At 48.9% G+C, this 21,337-nt stretch overlaps 1 protein-coding gene across 4 annotated transcripts in view; it reads left to right on the top strand.

Annotated features, from left to right (window-relative positions):
• Positions 1 to 324: 324 nt before the first annotated feature.
• CADM3 (cell adhesion molecule 3) overlaps positions 325 to 21,337 on the top strand; it is a 31,599-nt gene continuing 10,586 nt past the window's right edge. The window contains exons 1-4 of one of the 4 annotated variants that reach the window (XM_031436002.2): positions 325 to 552; positions 18,081 to 18,182; positions 20,413 to 20,553; positions 21,048 to 21,200. In XM_031436002.2, the coding sequence (XP_031291862.1) occupies positions 471 to 552; positions 18,081 to 18,182; positions 20,413 to 20,553; positions 21,048 to 21,200 (478 nt within the window). In that variant the 5' untranslated portion in view covers positions 325 to 470. Of the gene's footprint in view, positions 553 to 5,329; positions 5,549 to 18,080; positions 18,183 to 20,412; positions 20,554 to 21,047; positions 21,201 to 21,337 lie in introns of those variants that run through there. The other 3 variants (XM_064477887.1, XM_031436003.2, XM_064477888.1) reach the window with 3 other exon arrangements.

The following is a 21,337-nucleotide window of genomic DNA, read 5'->3' on the forward strand; positions in this document are numbered from 1 at the left end:
CTGCTCCCGCCAGCTGGCCCAGGGCCCTGCCCGACTCCCCTCCCTCCACCCCAGGCCTAAGAGGGGTGGGCGCCGGGTCCCACTGCTGAGCCAGCTCGCTCCCTCCGCTCCACACACGAGCCGGGCCGGTGGAGCTCCCGGGGGAGAGGGCGGAAGGCACCACGACGGCGCGGAGGGGGTGCGGGAGGCGGGGGTAGTGGGGAATGCGGCAGCCTGTCCCCCCCGCGACCAGCCCAGCCCCCCGTCACCCCCCCCTCCACCTCCAAGCGAATGGTTTGCTCCGAGCGCCCTATTTAATCCCCGCGACTGCAGCAGCGCCGGCTGCCTCCCGGTCCCCGCCTCGGCCCCGGGCTCCGAAGCGGCTCGGGGGCGCCCTTTCGGCCAGTGTCGTCGTCGACCCCCTCCCCAGCCCCAGCCCCTGGGGACCCAGGCTCGCCAGCGCCCAGCCAGGGAGCCGGCCGGGAAGCGCGATGGGGGCCCCTTCCGCCCTGCCCCTGCTCCTGCTTTTCGCCTGCTGCTGGGCGCCCGGCGGGGCCAACCTCTCCCAGGACGGTGAGTGAGGGAGGGGGCGGCGCCAGGGGAGGTGGGGAGTGACCGGGGCGGGGGCTCCGACCGTTGGCGGGGGCGGAGGGAGCCTGTTGGCTTTGTTTGGAACCGGGGGTTAAAGTCGCCAGTCGCTGCTAACACCCCTGTGTCTGTCTCTGAGCATCCGTGTCTCTGTGGATCGTGGGGTGTGCCGGGTTTGCCCCCTCCGTGTACGCTGTCGAGTGTGTCTGCGTGTGCACCTGGGCTTTGGGTCTGTTATCGGCAGCTCGGGCTCTGGATGTGTTGATGTCCGCGTGTGTGTGTGTGTCTGGGTGTGCGCGTCTGTGTTGGTGTCTGGTTCTGCGTTTCTGTGTCAGTATCTGTGTGTATGTCTGTGTCAGTGTGTGTTGGGGGCGGAGTGAGATCTGTCGCTGTTTCAGTCAGGGCGTGTGTCGGGTGTTTGTGTATGTGCGTCTGGAGGGGCTGGGTAGCCAGTGTAATCCCCCAAACTGCTGTATGCAAACATTTCTGCTCCCCCGCCCGTCCCCCCCCCCACCCGCGGCGGAGCTCCGAGTGGGCAGGGAAGGGGGCCTGGGTGAGGCTGCTGAGGGGGGCGTGGGCAAGGAGGAGGGGGGCTTCTCCTTGTAGCAAAACAACAACACAGGGAGGAGAGGGCCCCGGGATGGCAATATCCCTAGCGGTAGCAGAAGCTGGGAAAAGAAACCCAGACAGGAGCGGAGGACATGGTGGGGGCGGTGGGGGGAGGCTGGGCAAAAAGAAGGAGGAAGATATTTGGGGAGGAGGCGGCATAGAAAGCCCAAAGCTTTCTTGGGCTAAGCATTGATTTTCCCAGATTTGAGGTGGGGTGGCTTGCCTAGCCCCCTTTGCTTCGGTCTGGAACTCAAACCTTCTTGGGTTTGTACTGGTAAAGAGACGGAGGAGAGTCGGGGGAGAGAGGAGGCGGGGCTAGAGGTGAGGGGACTTGGTGAAGAGCCCCTCCCGCCCTGGACTGGGCTATGTAGGTCAGCGCCGTGGGGGCACCTCAGCTTTCTTAAAGGCTGCTTGACGGTTAATGGGGTGACAGGGGGCAGTTTGTAGGAGACCAGGAAACGAGCCACAGCTCAGAGCCTCAGGTCCCCGGAGGAGGCAGGGCAGGCTGTGAAGGGACTAAAGGAATGCATCCTCCTGTCTCCTCCGCCCCATCAGAGGCGGGCTGGCCTGGGGGAGGGGAAGAGGGACCGGGACCTCTGCGGAGCCATGGGATATGGGGAGAGTGAGGGGGAGGGTGGTGGCTATGCCCGGCCAGATGCCAACGAAAAACAGAAAGAACCGCAGGGGAGGAGAAAGGGGAGGCGGCTCCTGGGCGATGGACCCAGTGGCCAGCAGGGATGGGCACAGGGCGGGGCGGGGGTGGAGAGGGGAGGGGTTGAAACTGGGGAGGATGATGTAGAGAATTTCATCGGAAGGAAACAGGAGAAGAGCCAGGGTACTGGAGGAATAACTGCTCCATCTCGCGTGACCTCCTCCCCCATCCCTGTCTTCATCATGATAAAGGACCTTCTGCTGATATGGGGACATTGGGGATCCCCTCCCTACAGCTGGCTGGCTGACTCCTTCCACCCTGTACCCATCATCACTCCCCAAAGGGAGTTCCTGCCCAAGTCGCCACGGAGACAGCAGCCCCTCCTCTTTCCTAGGTGGAGTCCCCCTTCCCCAGAGGACTGTACTGATGACCCCACTCACTGAGGAGGTCAGGAGAGTCCTGAGGGAGGGCAGGCTAAGTGCAAGGCAAGGAGAGGCTACTGGGTGTCTGTAGCACAATAACAACCCTCTACTAGGCTGACGTTCAGCTGCAGCCCCTGGCCTTCCCATCCTGCTAGCTGTGTTTAAGAGAGCCAAGCAGGACCCAAACTGCACCTGTTCTGCAACGGGAACTGATGGGACCAGGCTGAGACCTAAACAGAAAGAAATCTTCCCAGAAAGCTGTGAGCTCTTTAACTCTAGGATATAAACCCTGGAGAACAGAGTAAATCTGTATACTAGACAAGTCTTTCTTCACCAACAGCACTGTTCTTTCTTGGTCCTTAATCTGGGGGCCAGCCCCTACTCAGGCTTAAGGTTGGGAGGAAGAGAAAGGCTCTAGCCTCATATTTCTATCTGTGTCTCAGAGCAGTGGCTGGAGGGAAGAGTGGAAGGCACTAACTTTGGAGTGGAGAATTTCCAGAGGAGGGGTTGAGAATTTGGGGATGGGGAGGGGATCTGTTCCAGAGAAAGAAAGAAATCAAGCATCATTTTCCTTGTAGAGCATCATCTGTCCAAGACACTGTCCAGACATCCGTCCAGTGGACCCTGGTCTGCTGTGCAATGTCGCAGGATACACTGATGTACAAGAGAACACAACCATATACCATCTTCTATCTAAATTAATCCTACTTCTTAGTTTCTGGATCTAAAAGGGCCAGCTCTGATGTGGGAAGTAGGTGCATAGATTTAATGCTCATAGATGGTGACTGAAGGCCATTCTGTCCAGGATCATGCAGAAGGTGTGTCTAGTACTTCTGACTGGGGACCGAGGCCCCAGGACAGGGAGCTAGCCAGTACATAGCTTACCTGGTAGTGTTTGACCAAAACAAGGAGAGATGTGGTGTGAAAGTTTAAGGACAGGACATCCTAATACACTGATGCTGGGGTGGTCGAGGGTGTATGGTAGAGTGGCTATTTCCATTAAAATGAGGAACACCAACTTCATGTGCTGCTGGGGTGCATAGCTCCCTGGTGTACAGCATGTATGTTTTAGGTGTCATAAAGCTGAACAGGGACTGAGATGTTGCAGAGAGGCAAACAACTGTTATTCAAACCTGGCCATTAGTGCTGTGGCTAGAGGCTCAGGAACGTGTAGACATTCAGAGTTTGGCACGTGCCCCTTCCTTCTCACAGTTCACTAGCACTGGCAGGAGTTGGTATTCCAGGTTCGGAGGATACAAGGCCTGTGAACTTAATGCTAGCCTGTGGTTGTCTCTCTGGTGAGCAGCTCGACATTCAACACTGTGACCAGCTTTCCTTGGAGTCTCCCTTCTCAAGTTATTTCCAGCACTCTCAGTTTTGATCGAGTGCAGAGACAGACAGGTGGGCAGCCTCACTTTGCGTTAGACCAGGATATAGCAATTTAACCTTGTACTGCGCTGCCTTACACATGAATATCTTTCCCTTCCCGATGACCTTCTGTCCACTGCCGTCCATTCTGCAGCCCCCTGGCCAGGTGCCCAGTGTAGAGCTCAGGCCCAATGTGCCAGAGAAGTCCAGCAGGCATTCACGCCAGAGCTGCCCACGGACCTGCTTGGCAGACCTGCTCCATCCAGTTTCTGTTCTTAGTTGCAGCTGTAGCTGTTCTGTTTCTGTTCCTAATCTCTTCCTCACTGCAGCTGGAACCCCTGAGAGGGAGAGGCTCTCCCTTCAGACATGTGCATTTTCTGGCACAGAGAAGGTGAGACCGTCAGAGACACTGGTGAGGCAGAGTCTCGTTAATTCCATGTAAAACCAGTCTGTCTGATGTGGCACCCACGCTGTGGCGTGTCAGCTGCCCACCTAGTGGTTACGCCAAAGGTTCTGTCCTGAGCTCTCCCAGAGCTGGGCAGCACTATTGGTTTTACCAGCGTCTTCTAGGACAGTGGTTTACTCCCTTCTGTTTTTAAAGATGTGAAATTCCTTGGTCAAATAAATAAAACAGATCAAAGGAAAATTACTCTTACTGAAACAGTGAAGTAAGACTTGGAGCCCTCTCCTCCCCCTTCCTGGCTTCCCCTATGTGCCCCCTAATCCTTAAGGCACAAACTGAGTTTCTGCTACATACAGCTGGAAATCTTCTGCCCCAGACTGACAGTAAATGAGACAGCTCACTACCCTTCGGCTCTCTCTCTCTCTCTCTCTTTCCTCTTCCAACTGAGGAAGAAAGGAGGTCCAAATCTAATTTCAAGAGTGCCTCGTTGGAGACATTCACTATTCACTTGGAGAATGACTCATAGTTCTGCAGCCATAAAATTCCACAGATGGCATCTTTTTGGTGTTCTGGTCACTTTGAAACAGCAGACCGGGGAGTTATGCCACTGCTCTGTAAATCCTCAGATCTGATTCTGGCACCCTTTGCTCTTACTACTTTCTCGCCGTCCAAATAATATGTACAATAGAATCAAAAGCTGTATGTCCTTAGGTCTCACACACACAAAAAAAATGACCTAGGGAAAAAAATGCTCACAGTTATCATCAGAGAAATAAAACCCCTGGGGCTATGGCTAGTCACATTCTCTGTCATTTTCTATTCCAGCAGAACTGGTGCAACAATCCCCTTTTTGTCACCTATTTCTCGATAATGGAATTTCACTTGAGGATGGTAATCTAGGTCCCAGATTCTCCACAAAAGCAAGCTATGGACAGAATCAGTTCCTTACTGACTACAGAATGCCAGGGTATTAGAAAGTTTTGGTAATTATATCCTCTCCTTTCATTTTTCATGCTAAAATTTACTGTTTCCTGTTTAATCACTGGCTATAGGTCCATGCACTGGAACATTTTGTTTCCTGGATGAGGTCATGTCCTAGAGGTCCATCCATAAACTCTGAGAATAGCAATCCCTGTGGGAATGCTTTTAAGTGACAGAGGGAAACAAACCATCATAAAAAGAGCCTGGAAAAGCAAGCCATCAGAAAAGGATTCAGGTCTCTAAGAATTCAGTCAAATTACAAACATGCACTCCATGTAATTGTAAAACAGAGAAGAACAAGTCTCAGGGGCCAAAGACCTGCCTCTCCCTCTAGGAGTCACTGTAGACATGATTCTTTACAGGGTCAGAACCAGCTGAAGCTTAGGGGTACAACCCCAGGGAAAATCCAACCCTGCTACACCAAGGAGACTCACCCACTGCAGCAGTGAGAAGCCAAGCTCTCAGGAGTCTTGAGCACATGAAGCTGCTGAGATTTTTACAAAATACAAGCCCAGAAGAACTACACATTCTTCATGGAAGCAACAGGTACTGAAAGAGAGAAATGTCTGTCCCTTTACCAAAATTTCCCTGAGTCTAAAGAGAGTGACCAAATTTCCCAACTAACACAGAGGCCTCTAAGTCTGAGGACAATACCTTTTTTTTAAGAGGCATAATCCATTCTGCTTTTCCATGTACGATCAAGGTTGGACTATTTACAGCAATTTGGGGTGCCTTGGAGCACTCTGACTGTTACCTCTCATACCCTACCTGATTGGAATGCACGCTTTAGCTTCCTCATGCCTAGTGTCTCTGAGGGGACAAAGACTCTGTGGCACTGTTTCCCACACTAAAGGATACTCTTAATTTCATTCATAATTGGTTGTAGCAAATCTAAACCCCCTCCAGTACCACTAATAGTTGGGTAATTTTCATAATGACCGAGGCTCGTGTTGACAAACTCAGTCTGGTGGTGGTCCTCACTTTTTAGCACAATCTCTTGGTTGTGTGTGTGGCAGGCTCAAACAGAGCACTTCAGGAGGCCTTTTAGAGCAAGTGATGGTTGTGGCATGATCCTCACAGAAGCCTTGATGTCTGCGTTTCCATATGAGTGTTTGAGAGCTGGTTGCCTTAACCCACCATGCTGGTTCCCCTGTTCTTTGTGGAACAAACTACAGGTGCTTTGAGCTCTCCATGGTGCTAGCCCCTGACAGGGACACTCCAGGCTCTTGTTGCTGCTCTCCGTGGTCCTGCTCTCCCTCCAATCTTCATAATCTCTTTGCTCTCCACACTGCAGCCTTCAGAACAGGGTTGGAATCTTCCTCCCGCAACCACAAATACACATATGATCTTGGCTATGACCCCTGACCTGATCCACCAGAAAGAGGGGAACAAGATCTGGAGATACAGATCTGGAGAGTCCTCAGAACCACCTAATCACCTGTAGGAAGGGGACAGAAAGAGCAAATACTTCTGAGGTTGAAAAGAAGTGTTATTTGCAATGTTCAGTAAACTAGGTCCTAGAGTCACCTCAAATGGCCTTAGAAGAACGGAATCTTTTGCCGTACATGGACTCATAAATTTAAAACAGAATACAAGTACTCATGGTTTAGACAGAGGCAGCTTTGCTCACACACAATAACTACATATACACCTATGAATGTGGAATGCAAAACGAGACCAACTCAGTTTATAAGCATGAGCCTGATGGCCAAGTCTGATTGTCCTGTCATGGTGCTTACTGTCCCTTTCCCCTCTGCCATAGCAATAAATGTAAAGACAATACATAGTGATGGGTTATCAGTAGACAACAGAGGAATTCAATATGTGAGAGGCATAGAAAATAAATATCAAATCCCTGGCTCATGTCCCTCACCATTATAACCATCTTGTACAGAAAAAATGGCCTTAAGTATAACCATTCTATCCCAGAATCCAAGTCCTTGGCCAAAACTCAGGAGATGCATCTTTAAACTGGACTCTGCTCCTCTTTTGGGGTATCTGCCAATAAGCTGATGGTGTCAAGTGAGGCAAGGAGCCGAGAATGCTCAGCCCCTGCCAGTCCAAGACTAGACAGCCTGTTCCTCCCCTCACGTCAGAGCTACACAGAGCTTTTCTTCCCTAAGTGCTGATCCCCCCATGTCAGTTTTCACATAATAGTTCATATAATAGTTAATACTTATGAATAACCTACACCAGAGTGAGGCTGGGGAGACAGGCTTCCAGAATTAATTTCCAGGACCCCTCTTCCATTTCCTTATTTGAAACAAGGAGAAACTTCATTCCTCAAGGACAGGTAATGGAAGTGATTTATCTCCATGAGCAAGCCTTCACCGAGACAGAATTAGGGTTATAGTAACAGCTGGAGTATCTCCCATCTACTCATCTCCCTGAGCCCCCCTGTTCTCATAGAAAGCAGAAATGTTTCTGAAAGGATTCTAATGCAGATCCAACACTTTTTGCAGTATGCATCTCATTCTTCTATGTGAGCTCTTACCTCTGAGATTCTTTAACCCTCCCATCTCTCTCCATCTTTCTCCTGGAGGCCTCCAGGAGAATGATAAGAAAGCTACATAATATAAGGAACGAAAATGTTGTTCTCTCTTAAGGATTTATTTTTCCTTACCCCAGCTAGATCTACACTAATTGTGTATTGATTGCTAATTATAAGCACCTTGGGCTCATTTACTTCTAGTTCAGGGTCAGAAAGGTCAGCCACATCACCTCACCCTAGGAGGAAAAAAAAGAAAAAGAAAAAGAAATGAAGGCCATTATTACAGCCATTCATCTCTAAGCCAACCATTACTTAGCTCTCCACCTCCTTCATATAGTCCCAGATATTAGCAAGGTAGAGTGGAGGACTAGTTCATCCAATGCCAGATTTCACTGGGAATATGCAGATCCTTGCTTCTTGTGTTTAATTTCCCCTCTTCTGGGACCTGGCTCTTTGCTTCCAATTTGGATTCTAGAATTCCAGCCAAAGCCTCAGACAGGGTAAAAAGCTCCAGAAGGTGAACTGGTTTATTGAGTCGCTGACTTAAATATCTTATACTTCTTGGAAACCCAGCAAGACTCTAATACGTACATCGATGGCGGGTAACTTGAGACTTAGCATAGCCTAGGTCAGCCTTAGAAGAGCCTGGGGCCAAGTCCTTTCATTATTTTAAAATGATGGGCCCATTCTACCATCTGCTCCTAATCACTTGGCCCTCAGCAAGTGCAAACATAACACTGGGACAACTGCATTCACTTGTTCTTATTAGTTCCTACTCTAGTTCTTAAGGATGAGCTATTTCCAAACACATATTACATGTTTCCTCCCCTAATCTCCATGCTATAAACTCAAACAAATATAAAAGCCACCATCACTAAGCCCATGGGCCTCACACATTTTCATTTATCCTCCACTGCAGCTTAATGCCAACTCTCTTCTGGTTTCCAAGCCCTGGAGTCCAGTGTCAGTGACAGATGGACTGAGCCTCAGCCCTGGGGAGAAGAGGATTCTGGCCCTCTCCTGGGGAGTTTGAGCAGGAGAGAGAGCCCGAATTCTGCTCTGGGGAGAATCTGAGTTTAAACCATATGGTTTTCTGGAAGTAAGGAGTTCTGATTAATAACGGGCTTGTGAAAAGGGCTCTGTATCTGGGTCATAAGAAAAAGCTGTGTTTATGACAGAAAAAAAAATGAAAACAGAGATACAAATAGTGAAAACTGTAGTGTGTCACATGTGTGTTTAGGGTCACATACTGAAAGAGAAAAAGTGAGTAACCAGGTTGTAATATGTATTGACAGAATAAAATATATGTATTGACGGAATAAAACCAGTCAAATGTATAGCCACACTGAAGAAGAGACTTTCAGTGAAGGTTTAAGAAGAGGAGATCTTTGGGTTGGAACAGAATTGTTTGCCATTCGGGGGGACTGTGAGGTCTTTAGACTTGGAAGAATGTGTCTGTTTCACAGGAGAGTTAAATTCCCAGGAAGGCACAAAGTAAGGCTAATTGAACAATGTGCCACTTTCTGAAAAATACATTTTAGGTGGGAAAAGTGAAGGGAAGAGACTAAATCTCAGCTGGGATTGGAGGAAGAGGGGAACCCCGGGGAGTGTGGGCGTGGAGAGCAGAACACCCTTCTTTCCAAGTGATGCTCCTCATCATGGCCCTGAACCTGTCCTCCACACCCTGACTCTGATCACCTTGTGGAGGGAAACCATAAAAACAAGTCAGTAAAATCAGAACCAGCAGAGATGAATGCTTCCTTGCCTGACTTCTAACAAATTAAACTTTTTCACAGCATTGTTATCTTACCACACCAGACCATCAGCCTGAAATATCTAAACTGCAGCATTAAAAGAGCAAAGGGGAGTAAATAGAGCCTGTTGAGAAAGGGAATTCACCCACGGGCTCAAACAGTTTCTGAAGCCCTGGAGGGTAGGAGCAAGGCTTCGGAACCTGGTCGGACATGGCTCATCCTCCGGGAATCTATTCTTTCCTCCTCTCCGGTGTCCCTGGGCTCTCCTGCCCATCCCTAGGCCCTGTTCTCTCACAGCTAAACGAATTTTCCAAAGAGCTAAACTGAATTATGCTTTCATTTACTCTATACTGACTCTGTATTCCTTTTCCAAGTACTTTCTTTCCTAAGATGGGGTGGTACTTCCCCCCAGTTCTAGTACCTGTGTGTGAAAGCAGCAGGGTAAATTTAGGGAAAGGGTAAGACAGTGCCTGCACTTGGTTCAAGGAACACGTAAGAGTTCCAAGTCTGGCCTCCTGACTCTCTATTGCATGAGAATGCAGACCCCAGGCAATCCCTGTCCTGATCTCTGAGTATGTGTGAGCGTGGTGGGAAGGGAATGAGGAGATGGGGGTAAGAGGCTAAAATGGCTCAGGGCTGTCATCAGCTGGAGTGATTTTGTGCCCAGCCATAGGGGCTTACTTGAGAAATGACTGATGAAGGTCAAAGCCCTGCACGGAACCTGTTCTCCCAGCACCTCTTAGCCAGCCATCCTGTCTGCTCTGTCTCATCGCCCCCACCCAGCCCCTTAGTACAGAACACAGACGCTTATCTACAGCACACAGCCTAGTCCTAGAAGGCGGCAGCTAAGGCTAGGAAGGGGGTCTTTCAGGATCAGATACCCTTCCTTCCTGTCTCCCAGTGGCAGTCTTGCTACAACAAATTACTGGCTACAGAGGGGCTTGTTTTCGTTGGGGGCCAGCCCAGGGCTCCCTCCCAGAGCTAATGCACCGAGAACACTGACTCAACAGCAAATCAAAGCAACAGCTGTCCCCACCTCCTTCTCTGCCACCCACTTCCCAGTCTCTGCTCCTCAGAATCTTAACTAAGTCTCCCGGGGCCCCCCCCCCTCAGCCTACTGCAAGCCCACTTCTGCCTCCAGATTTTTTCCCTCAGTAGCTCAAGAATAGGACATGCTCCTCTGCTTTTTTGTCTCTTCTAGCCTCTGTCTCCCACTTCCCAATCAGGTTAGCATCCTCCAGCTCTCCATCACGCAGACACGAGCACGCACACGTGCACCTGGCCTGTCCTCATAATCACCCTTTTTAACTCCTAAGGGCATGGAAGTGGCTTTTGCCACTTGGCCTCCTCTTTTGTGAGAACTTGAATCTTCCAGGAAGACCTGGACGTTTGTGAAGATGCCATTCTTCGCATCTTTGGAGACTCCTTCCTCATCTCATCCAACTTCTCTGACCTGCCCAGTGTTTAGAAGAGTGACTTCCTTTGAGGTGCAGGGCCCTGGGGTTCCTCACTACAATCCACAGGGAGATGGGGAGCAGGAAGAGTGGCTGTCACTGGAAGTAAAATCACACTAAATGGCAACTTAGCTTTCAGATTAGCTAGTTCACAGCCCTGCTATCAAATGACAGTGAGAACAGAAGACTCGGGTCATAACCACCGCCCCCACTTGCTGCCTGTGTGACCATGCTTAAGTTTCTAACCCTCTCTGGGTCTTGGCTCGTCATCTTTAAAATGGGAAGTTTCCACTAGGTGCTACTTAGGATTCTTGTCAACTCTAAAATTCTACAGTTCCAAGAATTATAGAGGGAAAAGATTTTGGGAAGGATGAGGTGCAGAGAGAGAAGGAGAGGAATAACTGAACTTTGGTAACAGGGGGTTAGAAAGGACATCAGTTCCATCCTCTGGGAGACTCAAAAAGATCTTAGGAAACCATCTCTGCCCATTGGAGGTCAGTAGAGTGACCAGATAGAGTGACCAGACATGCAAATTGATTGCAGGGTTTTAGCAAATATATCAGGTATAGTTTACTTACGACACCTTAAAATTTGATACTTTTTTAAAAATTTGGATATGGGAAAACATTTGGAATAACTTTTTTTTTTCAGTGAAAAAGGAGTTAACACCAGGATATGCTTTTTGTTTTAACCCCACCCTCACACCCACCACAGGCAAGCTAGCCAGCTACCTTGAAGAGTCCCTCCTTCTCACTCAGCCTGGAAAAGCTAAACCCCACACCATTCCAAGCCTAGGAAACAAAAGCCTTTCATTTCCAACAGCTGCTTAGGATGGAACCAAAAGGTGTGCGCCAACACGCGACAATAAACCTGTCTGAGCCCAGATCCATCCCTTCCAAACCTAAATGTCTTGGATCATCTAACAGAATAGGATCCCTGGTTCTATAAATCGGATCTCCTGGCCTCGCTCTACCAAGCTACAGTGCTCAGCAGCGTAGCAGGGACTTGTTACAGTGAAGATTCCCTTCCCCACCCTAGTCACCAGGCACTTTCCCTCACAGCCTGTGTATCTCCCGGGAGGGTAAAGCCACACCCAGAGAGTAGTGTCTTCAGGCCCAAGAGACTGTTGGGAACCAGAGGGAAAGTGGATAAACAAGACTGCAGGAGGAAGAACCAGACAGCAGCAGAAATAATGGATGTGGGGAACAAGGAGGAGCGAGGGCTCAGCAGCCCAGCCAGAAAGAGGGTGGAGGGGGCAGTGAGCTGGAGAGAAGGCCCGGTTCAGGGAGGCAGGCAGCCGAAGCGTGACTGAGCTCTGAGGTTCTGAAGTGGATGTGAGCTGGAGCATATCTGAGCTCAGCAAGGAGATCCTTTAGGAGATCTTGCTGCCTGTGAGGGGACAGAGGCCTCCCCGAGGAGCAACGGAAAGGCAAGAAGTGCACCTGAAAAGACAGGCAAGCCCAGGTGATGGGGTAACTCTTACCCCTTATGGCCCCAGCTTTCTTCCGCCTGGCTGCGCTGTGACACTGGGGACAGAAGGAGACTGGGAACTCAGGGGAGGACAAAGTTGGAAAGGAATGTAGAGCAGGCAGTGAGAGAGTATCCCTGACACTCATGCTCTCAGTGTCTCAGACCAGGGAACGCCACAGTGACCTCAGGAGAAGTAGCGTTAAGTCCTGGCAGCCCAAGAGCTCTGCAGGCAAAGGTTAAAGAGAGTCCTTTTTGATCAGGGTGCTGTGCTCTGAAGTCTCTTGGGTCGAAGTGACCCCCACCCAGTCTTGGAGTAACCGCTGGAATCAGGCCTCAGGTGGCACTGGTCCACTTGCCTCCAAATGGAGAATCAGACACTCACTGATTTTTTGTTGTTAGTTTTTGTTTTGTTTTGTATTGTTTTTGTTTTTTAAAAACATTCACTGTTGAAGAAAAAAAAAGTGACTGTGGTCATGAAGGAAAGCTCCCAGGGCTGAGTTCTAATTCCAATTTGGCCACGGCCCTTGTCTTCGAAGCGTGATCCAAACACACACAGGAGCTCACTACGCAGCTAGGGTCAGGGAAGAATCCGAGTGAGATCACCTGGCCAGGGAGCCCGGCAGTGGGGGTGGGCGAACCATTCTAAAAGTGGGTCCCTTCAGCATTCTGGGCCACAGCCCCCAGTGTGTTTTTCCCCTGGAGATAACACTCCTCCACCCACCTGTCATGGTAGTCGTGAGGAATAACAAGTAGGCTGGGACAAAGAGTATTTTTAACTCTGGAGTCAGAGAAGTGCTGAGTCATCATAATCACCACCACCATCACCATCAACTCCTACTCAGGGAGCTGGTGTTCTCTACAGTCTGGGAAGTGGAGCTCTGGACCCCAGCATGGCAAGGCCAGCAGCGGTTACGCAGGAGGGAGCTCTGTCCCCTTGTCCCACCATCCCAAATGTGCACCTGTGACCCTAAGGCAAAGGCAATATAGATCCCCAAAACAGAGCAGGGAAGGTACATACACCAAGCAACTGGGGGTTACACTGGCATGTAGACTTCCCTGCTAGCATTACTTACATTGGAGACATAATACATTTTTATTCATTTGAGTTACTCGTTCATGTATTCAATAAATATTTATTGAGCACTGATTTACTACGTGTGAGGTCCTGTACTAGGGTGAAGAGCTGAGCCGCAGGTGCCAGTGTGGGCTTTAAAGTGGCACATTGGTAAGTCTCCAGTTCCACCTCTGCTACTCTTAACGTGAACAACCAATCAGAGGGAAATCGGCAGGTGAAAGGACCACTTTGTCCTTTAAAATACTGGGAATCCTGAAGGTCCTGGAGCCCACGGGCGTAAACTAAGAGAGCAGACAAAAAGTCGATCCTAAGTTTTTAGCCTAAGGGGCTAGCACGCTATGGAAATGTTGAGGGGACTCTGTGAGTTTTACCCGGATGCTGCTTTTGCTTGGTTAACTGAAGAATCCCAAGTTGTAAGGTTCTTTGGGGTGCACAAAATAGCCCCCAAAGGTATAGATGAAGATGCATTAAGAAATCCAACTAAAAATGTAACTCAGTGGGTACAAATCACACCACCACCACAAGCACCCATTTCCAACTTGTTACGTATTGCAAGAGAGTGTTGTGAATATTGTTTAGGTGAGCAACCCCTGGCCAGCAACGCAGGAAGGAACCTTTCCCTCTAGAACCTCTGCCCCAGCCCCAACCACACACCCAAAACACATGTTTCTGCCTGTGGGAGGCAGTGTAGTGAAGATGTGCAGAAAGTCAGGGCTGTGTGGTCAGAGAAACCTAAGTTTAAAGGCTGTCTCAATTCAACACTTATTGGACCCATCATACGGATAAGTTACTTAACTTCTGAGTCTGAGTCTCTGTGTCTTAGTTAACTCATCCTTCATACATGTATAACAATACCTATTACAAGGGTTATTCTGGAATAATGAATACAGAGCATCTAGCTTGGATCTTGACACATGAAAGGTAATCAATAAATACAGATTCCCACCAGCTTGTAGACTTCCAGAGCTTCAGCCTCTGGATGGTCTACCCTCTTCCTTGGCTTGTTTCTTCCTATTCTGTTTGGTTTGCTAGTTCCTCTTCCCTGGCAGAAGCTGGACATGGTTCTCACAATTGAAGATGCTTCACATCTTTGATTCATTTATTAAATAAATATTTATTACCTCCTATGTGCAGTATGCTGTATTAAGGCCAGTACCAGAGACAGAGGTGAATCAGATATCAACCCTACGTGCAGAATCTTATAATTTAGGAGGGAAGCCAAACTTGCAGTCCAAAGTAGAGAGTGATGCATAAGTTAAGAAAAGCAGATAAAGTGTTATAACTCCAAAAAAAAAAAAAATCAGAAACTATTTCTATCTGAGACAACCAGGGAAGACGACTCCTTGAAGGAACTGCCACAAAAAGTAGGCTTTATGGATGGATAGGGCTCAGCTATGTGAAGATGGGTCAAGGGCATGATGGCGCAGGGAGCTATGAGCAGGAAAGCAAAGGGTTTACAGAAAGAATTCCAAACAACATCATGTGTCTGGGATATGGGGTGAGCAATGTAAAGAAAAGACAAAGCTGAAAGGCATACTGGCGTCAGACTGTACAGGATCTTGTAAGCCAGGGTAACAAATCTGGACATTATCTGCAGACAATGGGAAGTCAGTGAAGGTTCCCAAGCAGGGAAGCAATAATGACCCATTTGGCTGAGTTACCAGGGCCTCCCCTTACTGATGGTCTTGTGGTCTCAAAGTCTGCATTTCCTTCCAATGACCCTGCCCAAGCAGATCTGTCACTGTTGACACTGCAAAATGCATGCCACCTTTTCAGAGCCCCACATAAGTTTTCCTTTCCAGTTGGAATCCACTCAGGGAATTTATGCTGATGTCATAAACAATTAGCGTGACCTAAATCTAAAGAACAAGGATTTAGCGATCCAGGTTATAATTTCTGCCACTTGTCCATGTTTCTGTTAATAATATAATAACCACTCATCTTTTCCCAGAGGAGTGGCCATTCAGGGTTTATCATTCCAGTTGTACAATTTTATAAAAACAGCAAGAAAAGTTTCAAGCATGTTAGCAGGCAGCTCTCAAGAGCAGACATGAGCTTAAAAGTACTTTGCAGAATTAGAGGGAAAAATACCACCCCCAGCAGGAAAAGAAAATCGGGCTATTTCTTAACCAGTTTCTTCAGACACAGCAAACCAGCATGAGTTTCCTGTAAACCGACGGAAACAATATATCAAGCATATCCCCAATATGCCATTTATCGGAGATCATGTGTTTAGTTATCAGTCCCCTCATGTAAACAATTCAGTACAGTTTGAATGACCTACATTATCATTTCACTCATTCATCTTATGCAGGAAAAAAAAAATGCCAGCCAAATGCAGGAGGAGGGCAGGGATGAAAGGAATTGTAAGCAAGGAGAAAAGCAACTAAGGGGAATGCAGAAAACAGCACAGAGGAAAGAGCGAGCAGGAGAGTAAAGGCTAGATCCGTGCTGTTTGGACAGGATACCTGCTCTGCCCGAGTAAGAATGGACAGAGCACAGTGCCAGTTGAGACTGAATGAATTACTAGAGCCAATTAAATGCACTGAGAGTCCACTGTGGGCTAAGGGCTAAGATTAATAAGGAGAGACTCCTGCTCTTCAGCAACTCAAAGTTTAGATGGGGAGGCTGATAACTAAACAAGGAAATTGCAGTACAAAGGGCTGAAATGCTGTAAGAAACACGCGCTGCTGAAAAAGCTTTGAGAGTACCACCAGCGAGAGAAAGGATCGTGGAGAGGTGTATTTGTGTGCCTTTAGGTAAGTCACTGAACCTCTCTAAATCTCAGCTCTAAAAGTGATTCTATCCGGTGCTTCTCTCTCAAGGTTGTTTTGACATTAAATGAATTCATAGTTGAAAATCCACTCTGCAAACCGAAAGCCCTATTCCGACGTACAAGATAGCTATTTTCTCCTTTGAGCAAAGGTCTATTTAGTGCTTACTTTGTGCATGGGTACCAACACCGTGGGGCTAAGCACTGCTCTGGCTTCTCCCTGTCCTTCCACCATCCCAAGCTTTCGCACAACCAATCTGGCTTTCCATTGTGCCTTGAAGCACCCACAAACACACGACCTGAAAATACTACGAGACACTCACCAACTTCCGGTTGCCTCCATCCTTGCAGTCCACGGAAAGCAGCAGGGCGCGCGCCTGCCCCCAGGGAGAGTCTCTGTTGGATCTGAGCGCCCCTGTCCTCATCCTGGCCGCCCTTCCTGCTCCCATCCCATCTTTCTTCCCTCTCTTCTTCAATACTTCCCTTGTTCCCTTTCCTGCTTACTTCTACCTGTTACAGATAGTCTGGCTTCCTCTGCTTTACTGCGTCTCCCCATTTGGGCATTAGAGCGTCTCCTGTTCGCGAACAGTCACTTCTCAAACCTCCTGGAAGAGGAGCAACAGTGGAGAGGGGAGGCATCTCCTGGGATGCCAGTGAGCCTTTGCAGCTCTCTTAGAGCCCTGCGCCGAGACCGGGACTCTCAAACTCCCCGTCCCTCCCGCCACCTCCCTCTCCTTCCCCGGCCTCCCTGCCCCCTCCCCCACTCTCTCCCCTCCCTCACCCCTCCTTCTCTGTGACTCGGCAATTCTCTCCCTCGTCCCCTTTCTTCTCTTGGACCCTAAACCCCTGCCCCACTTCACTTTTCAGTCTCGCACCCCTGCCACCCGCTACCCTCCCCACCTCCTCTACCCAGCCCCCTCGGTCCCCTTCTCGTCCTTTCCTCTCGCAGCCGCCCTCCCTCGCTGGCTCGGAGCCGGCGCGCAGGGACCTGAGGCGAAGTTCTGCCGGGACTCCCGGCCCGGGACGAGGAGCAGCTCCGGACTCTGCTCAGCAGCCGATGACGTCACTGAATTTTGCACACGTGATTGGCTACTTCTGAGCTACGACGGGAGACCCTGAAAAGATTCTCGTGGCGGGTTTCTTTGTCCCTCCGCCTCTCAGGTGGAGTTGGGAAAAGAGGCCATCTGACACTACACAGTACTTCACAAAAGGGTTTAGGGGCCACCTAGTAGGAAGAGAGGCAGTAATGCAGGCCTTGGGCGGGTTTTGTTTGTTTTTTTGGTGACAGAGCAGGGAGTAGAGTCAGTGATATAAAGTAGTGAGTGGGGCTGAGGATGGAGGAGGAAAACTTGAGAATTTGAGTACCAGTAGAAGGTAACAATCTGGGAAGGCGCGGGGCAACTTTCAACCCTAACTGTGGTCTGTGTCTTCGGTGGTAGGGTTGTCACCTTGAAATAAATAGAGCTTTGGATTTGGAATCCGGCATTTATTTTCCCGCCTTTGTTCTTCTATTTGCATGACCTTGGACAAGGCATTTCCCCGTTTCCGCTCTGCAATGCATAGGTGATAATATGACCGGTACTTATTTAACAGACTTATTAAAAGGATTAAATGGGAAAGTATTTTTTCAGTATTAAACCTGTCGTTATTTTAGTAGGTAATACGGTGTAGCAGAAAGAACCTGGATCAGGAATGAAAAGTCTTTGATGATCCTTCTTGTTTCTGTATGACCTTCACCAAGTCACTTTTAACCCTTGTGGGCTTCATTGTTCTCATCTGTGAACTGGGAGAACTGGACCAGATGATCCTTAAGATTTCTGTTGGCTCTAACATCATATGATTGTCTGATGAAGCTTAGCATCCTCCTTTAATTCACCCCTTAGAAGGAGGAGTTCACTTCCTTTTTCAGGGCTCTAGTTGATTTCTCCCTTTTATGAGAAAGCCACCTTCTCTTAGGTGTCCTGGTGAGCCTCCTTTTCATAGGGGCCAATCCTTTTCCCCATCCCCAAACTGTAACAGCATATATGTAGGGCTCATCCTTGATGGAGACTCTCTCCCCAGGCTACTGGCAGGAGCAGAATTTGGAGCTGGGAACTCTGGCTCCACTGGACGAGGCCATCAGCTCCACAGTCTGGAGCAGCCCTGACATGCTGGCCAGTCAAGGTGAGAATCCAGGCCCCCTCATCACAATGTCCCTCAGCACCCTCAGCCATCTTCACGCCACCTCCCACTCATGTTGCCTACACCCTGTGTTCTCACTCCCCTCATTACCACACAACTCGTCCTCCTTACCATTTGACATCTTAGTACTTAGTGCTACACCACCAACTTCTCCAGCACCTACTCCTCCTTCCCTTACTCCAGTACAGCGATCTCTGTGTCCCGTACACCTTTTTCTGAAAATAAAATGGTTCCAGGAAGAGTGTATTACTCAGAATAAAGAGGTTCTTTGGAAAGACACAATCAGGGTAGAATTCTTCAGAAGGAACCAGGGGCAGTGGGATTACTAGTCAAAGACTGGTATATGGCTAAAAAGATTCCCTAAACCTTTCTTTTTTAATTAATTTATTTATCTGTTGAAGTATAGTCAGTTTACCATGTGTCCATTTCTGGTGTATAGCATCATGTTTCAGACATACATATATACATATATATATTCCTTTTCATATTCTTTTTCATTATAGGTTACTACAAGATATTGAATCTTGTGTACTATACAATAGAAACTTGTTTATCCTAAACCTTTCATTGAGATATTTAAGGAATATATCACTTCCAAATTTGTTAAGCCAGCTCAGTCTCTGGCTCACTAACTTCAAAGTCAGAGTTTTAATTCTGAAGTTAGATGATTCACCCGAAGTGCATTCCAGTGAGAAGAGCACTGCATTGAGCGTCAGGAGGATTCTGGTCCCCACTAGAATCACCGACCAGTAGAATGATCTTAGGCAATCACTTCACCTCCATTGCCTCACTGTCTTCATCTGTGAAATGAGGGCATTGGATTCCATGATCCCTGAGATCCCCATCAGCTCTAATGTTTATGATTCTATACACTTAAACTAGCGGTCAGGCTATCTGCTACAATTTGGAGACAGCCGCGCTCAAGCGTGTCAACCCCAGCCCACGCCACCTTCACCCCTCAGGGCCCCTTCTATGCTGGGAGCGCTCATTGAATATTTCTTGGAAATGGAGTTCTGATGACCAAGAAAGAAGGAATAAACAGATAGGGCAGGCGTAGGGTTGGTGCCATGGGGAGCGTGGGGATTGTTTTAAATGGCTCAGGGGATGTAGGAAGTACATTTCTTGGTTTCCCATTCGGAGAGGACAATGCTGGTTAAGTAACTGAGCACCACAGAAGGAATTTGGTGGGTGGTGAAGGCAGCAGAGCTGGAAGGTGTTGTTTATGTTAGTTCTGCGGAGGTCAGTGCTGTTGGGCCCCAGAGAGTCAGTCCTGAAGATGAGGGAATCAGTCTTGGGAATCAGAAGCCGTGCTGTGGGGAACATGGGACAAAACTGGGTGGAGAAGGCAAGTGTCCCACAGTCTGAGGGGCTCATACCTGGGTGTCCCTAGAAGGCAGCTTTGGGATTCAAATGGTGCATCTGTACGATACCTTCTTGGTCCTTATTTTATGTAACTTGACTAAGCAGAGCGGGATTAGAAACCAGATTTCCACCACATCACGGAGAAAACGTTAACCTGCTATTCTTTCAAATAACATCAGGATGGTGATTTGGGTTGGTGTTGATTTGGGAGGCAGGTCGTACTGCTCCTGGAAGAAGTACGTTCATTGAGCTGAGGATCAAAAGGAAGTTATTGTTGGAGAAATTGAAAAGTCTGGGTCCAAACGTTTCGGGGTCTTTTTTTTTTTTTAATCTTTTTTTGTTTGTTTGTCTGTTTTGCAGTTTCCTCCACTACCTCTTGTGTAAATGAATGTCCAACCCAAGGGCTGGCCTAGCCTTTTCCTCTCTTTCAGTTGGGGGACTATTAGTCACAACCCTTCTCCTGTCCTTGCTGTCATATGCAGGTGGTGGCAGGAAGACAAAACATAGAATGACAGATGTGTGTTTTCAAAGGTGAACGGTAGAACTCTATCAGAAAAGAAACATGTGGAGTGGTACCTGTAGATCCGGGGTGCCTTCTAAATGTTTGTGGACCTGTCAGTTCATTCAGCAAACATTCAACGAGTGACTGGCTTTTTTTTTTTTTTTGTATTGGAAGCAAGAGAAAGTTCTGTCTCCCTCTGCTTTCCCCCACCCCCACCTCTATTCCTTCCCCCATGATGCATTGAGAGAATACAGAGACATGGGCCTTGGATGGTCTGAATTAGATGAAGTGGACTTTGGCCCAGAAGTGGGTGGAGGGGCAGAAACTAACACTCTTCTACGCCTGCAGACAGTCAGCCCTGGACATCTGATGAGACAGTGGTGGCTGGTGGCACCGTGGTGCTCAAGTGCCAAGTCAAAGACCATGAGGATTCCTCCCTGCAGTGGTCTAACCCTGCCCAGCAGACTCTCTACTTTGGGGAGAAGAGAGGTAGGGTCCCATGAGCTGTTTCTCTGCATGGGGGCTGGGGAAGGGGGCTGCAGAGCCGAGGGGAGATGTCTGTATCGTCCAGGGGCTGAGAAACGTGGGTGGGTGCTGTTTGGGGAAGCAGCAGGCCACGGGATCCTCAGCAGGTTCCAGAGAAACTTCATTATCGTGGCTCTAACCTAGGCCATGCGCGGTCTTGTGGGGTCCTGGAGTGATTCACCCCACAGGAGCCCTAAGAGACAGCTCATGTCAGTGTTGCCCCATGTGTCTCCCAAGGAAGCCCAGACTACTTTTTGAGCATCTTGGAGACTGCTGAGCCCCCTGTGGCCCAGGAAGGTGACTGAATCACCTAAACCATTCAAACTCAGGAGCAGTTTTTTTTCCCCTGCCCCAAACCACACCAGGCCCTTCTTCCCAAGAAGCTGGCCTGGGATTGGAAGATAAAGATGAAAGGCGCCAGTAAAAGCCCTGCTTCCAATTCTCCCGATTTCCCTCAGCCCTTCGAGATAATCGGATCCAGCTGGTTCGATCCACGCCCCACGAGCTCAGCATCAGCATCAGCAACGTGGCCCTGGCGGATGAGGGCGAATACACCTGCTCCATCTTCACCATGCCCGTCAGAACTGCCAAGTCCCTCGTCACCGTGCTCGGTGAGGCTCCCAAGCCCCAGGTCTCCGCCGCATGCTTCCTTACAGACAGATCTCTCCGAGGGGGCCCTGAAGCAGCCTAGAGCAGGGCCGGTCTCCCAGCATTTCTGGAAAGTTCAGCTTTTGTTTCCTTTGCAGTA

Source organism: Camelus dromedarius, chromosome 23 (assembly GCF_036321535.1).
Source record: "Camelus dromedarius isolate mCamDro1 chromosome 23, mCamDro1.pat, whole genome shotgun sequence".
Lineage (NCBI taxonomy): Eukaryota > Metazoa > Chordata > Mammalia > Artiodactyla > Camelidae > Camelus > Camelus dromedarius.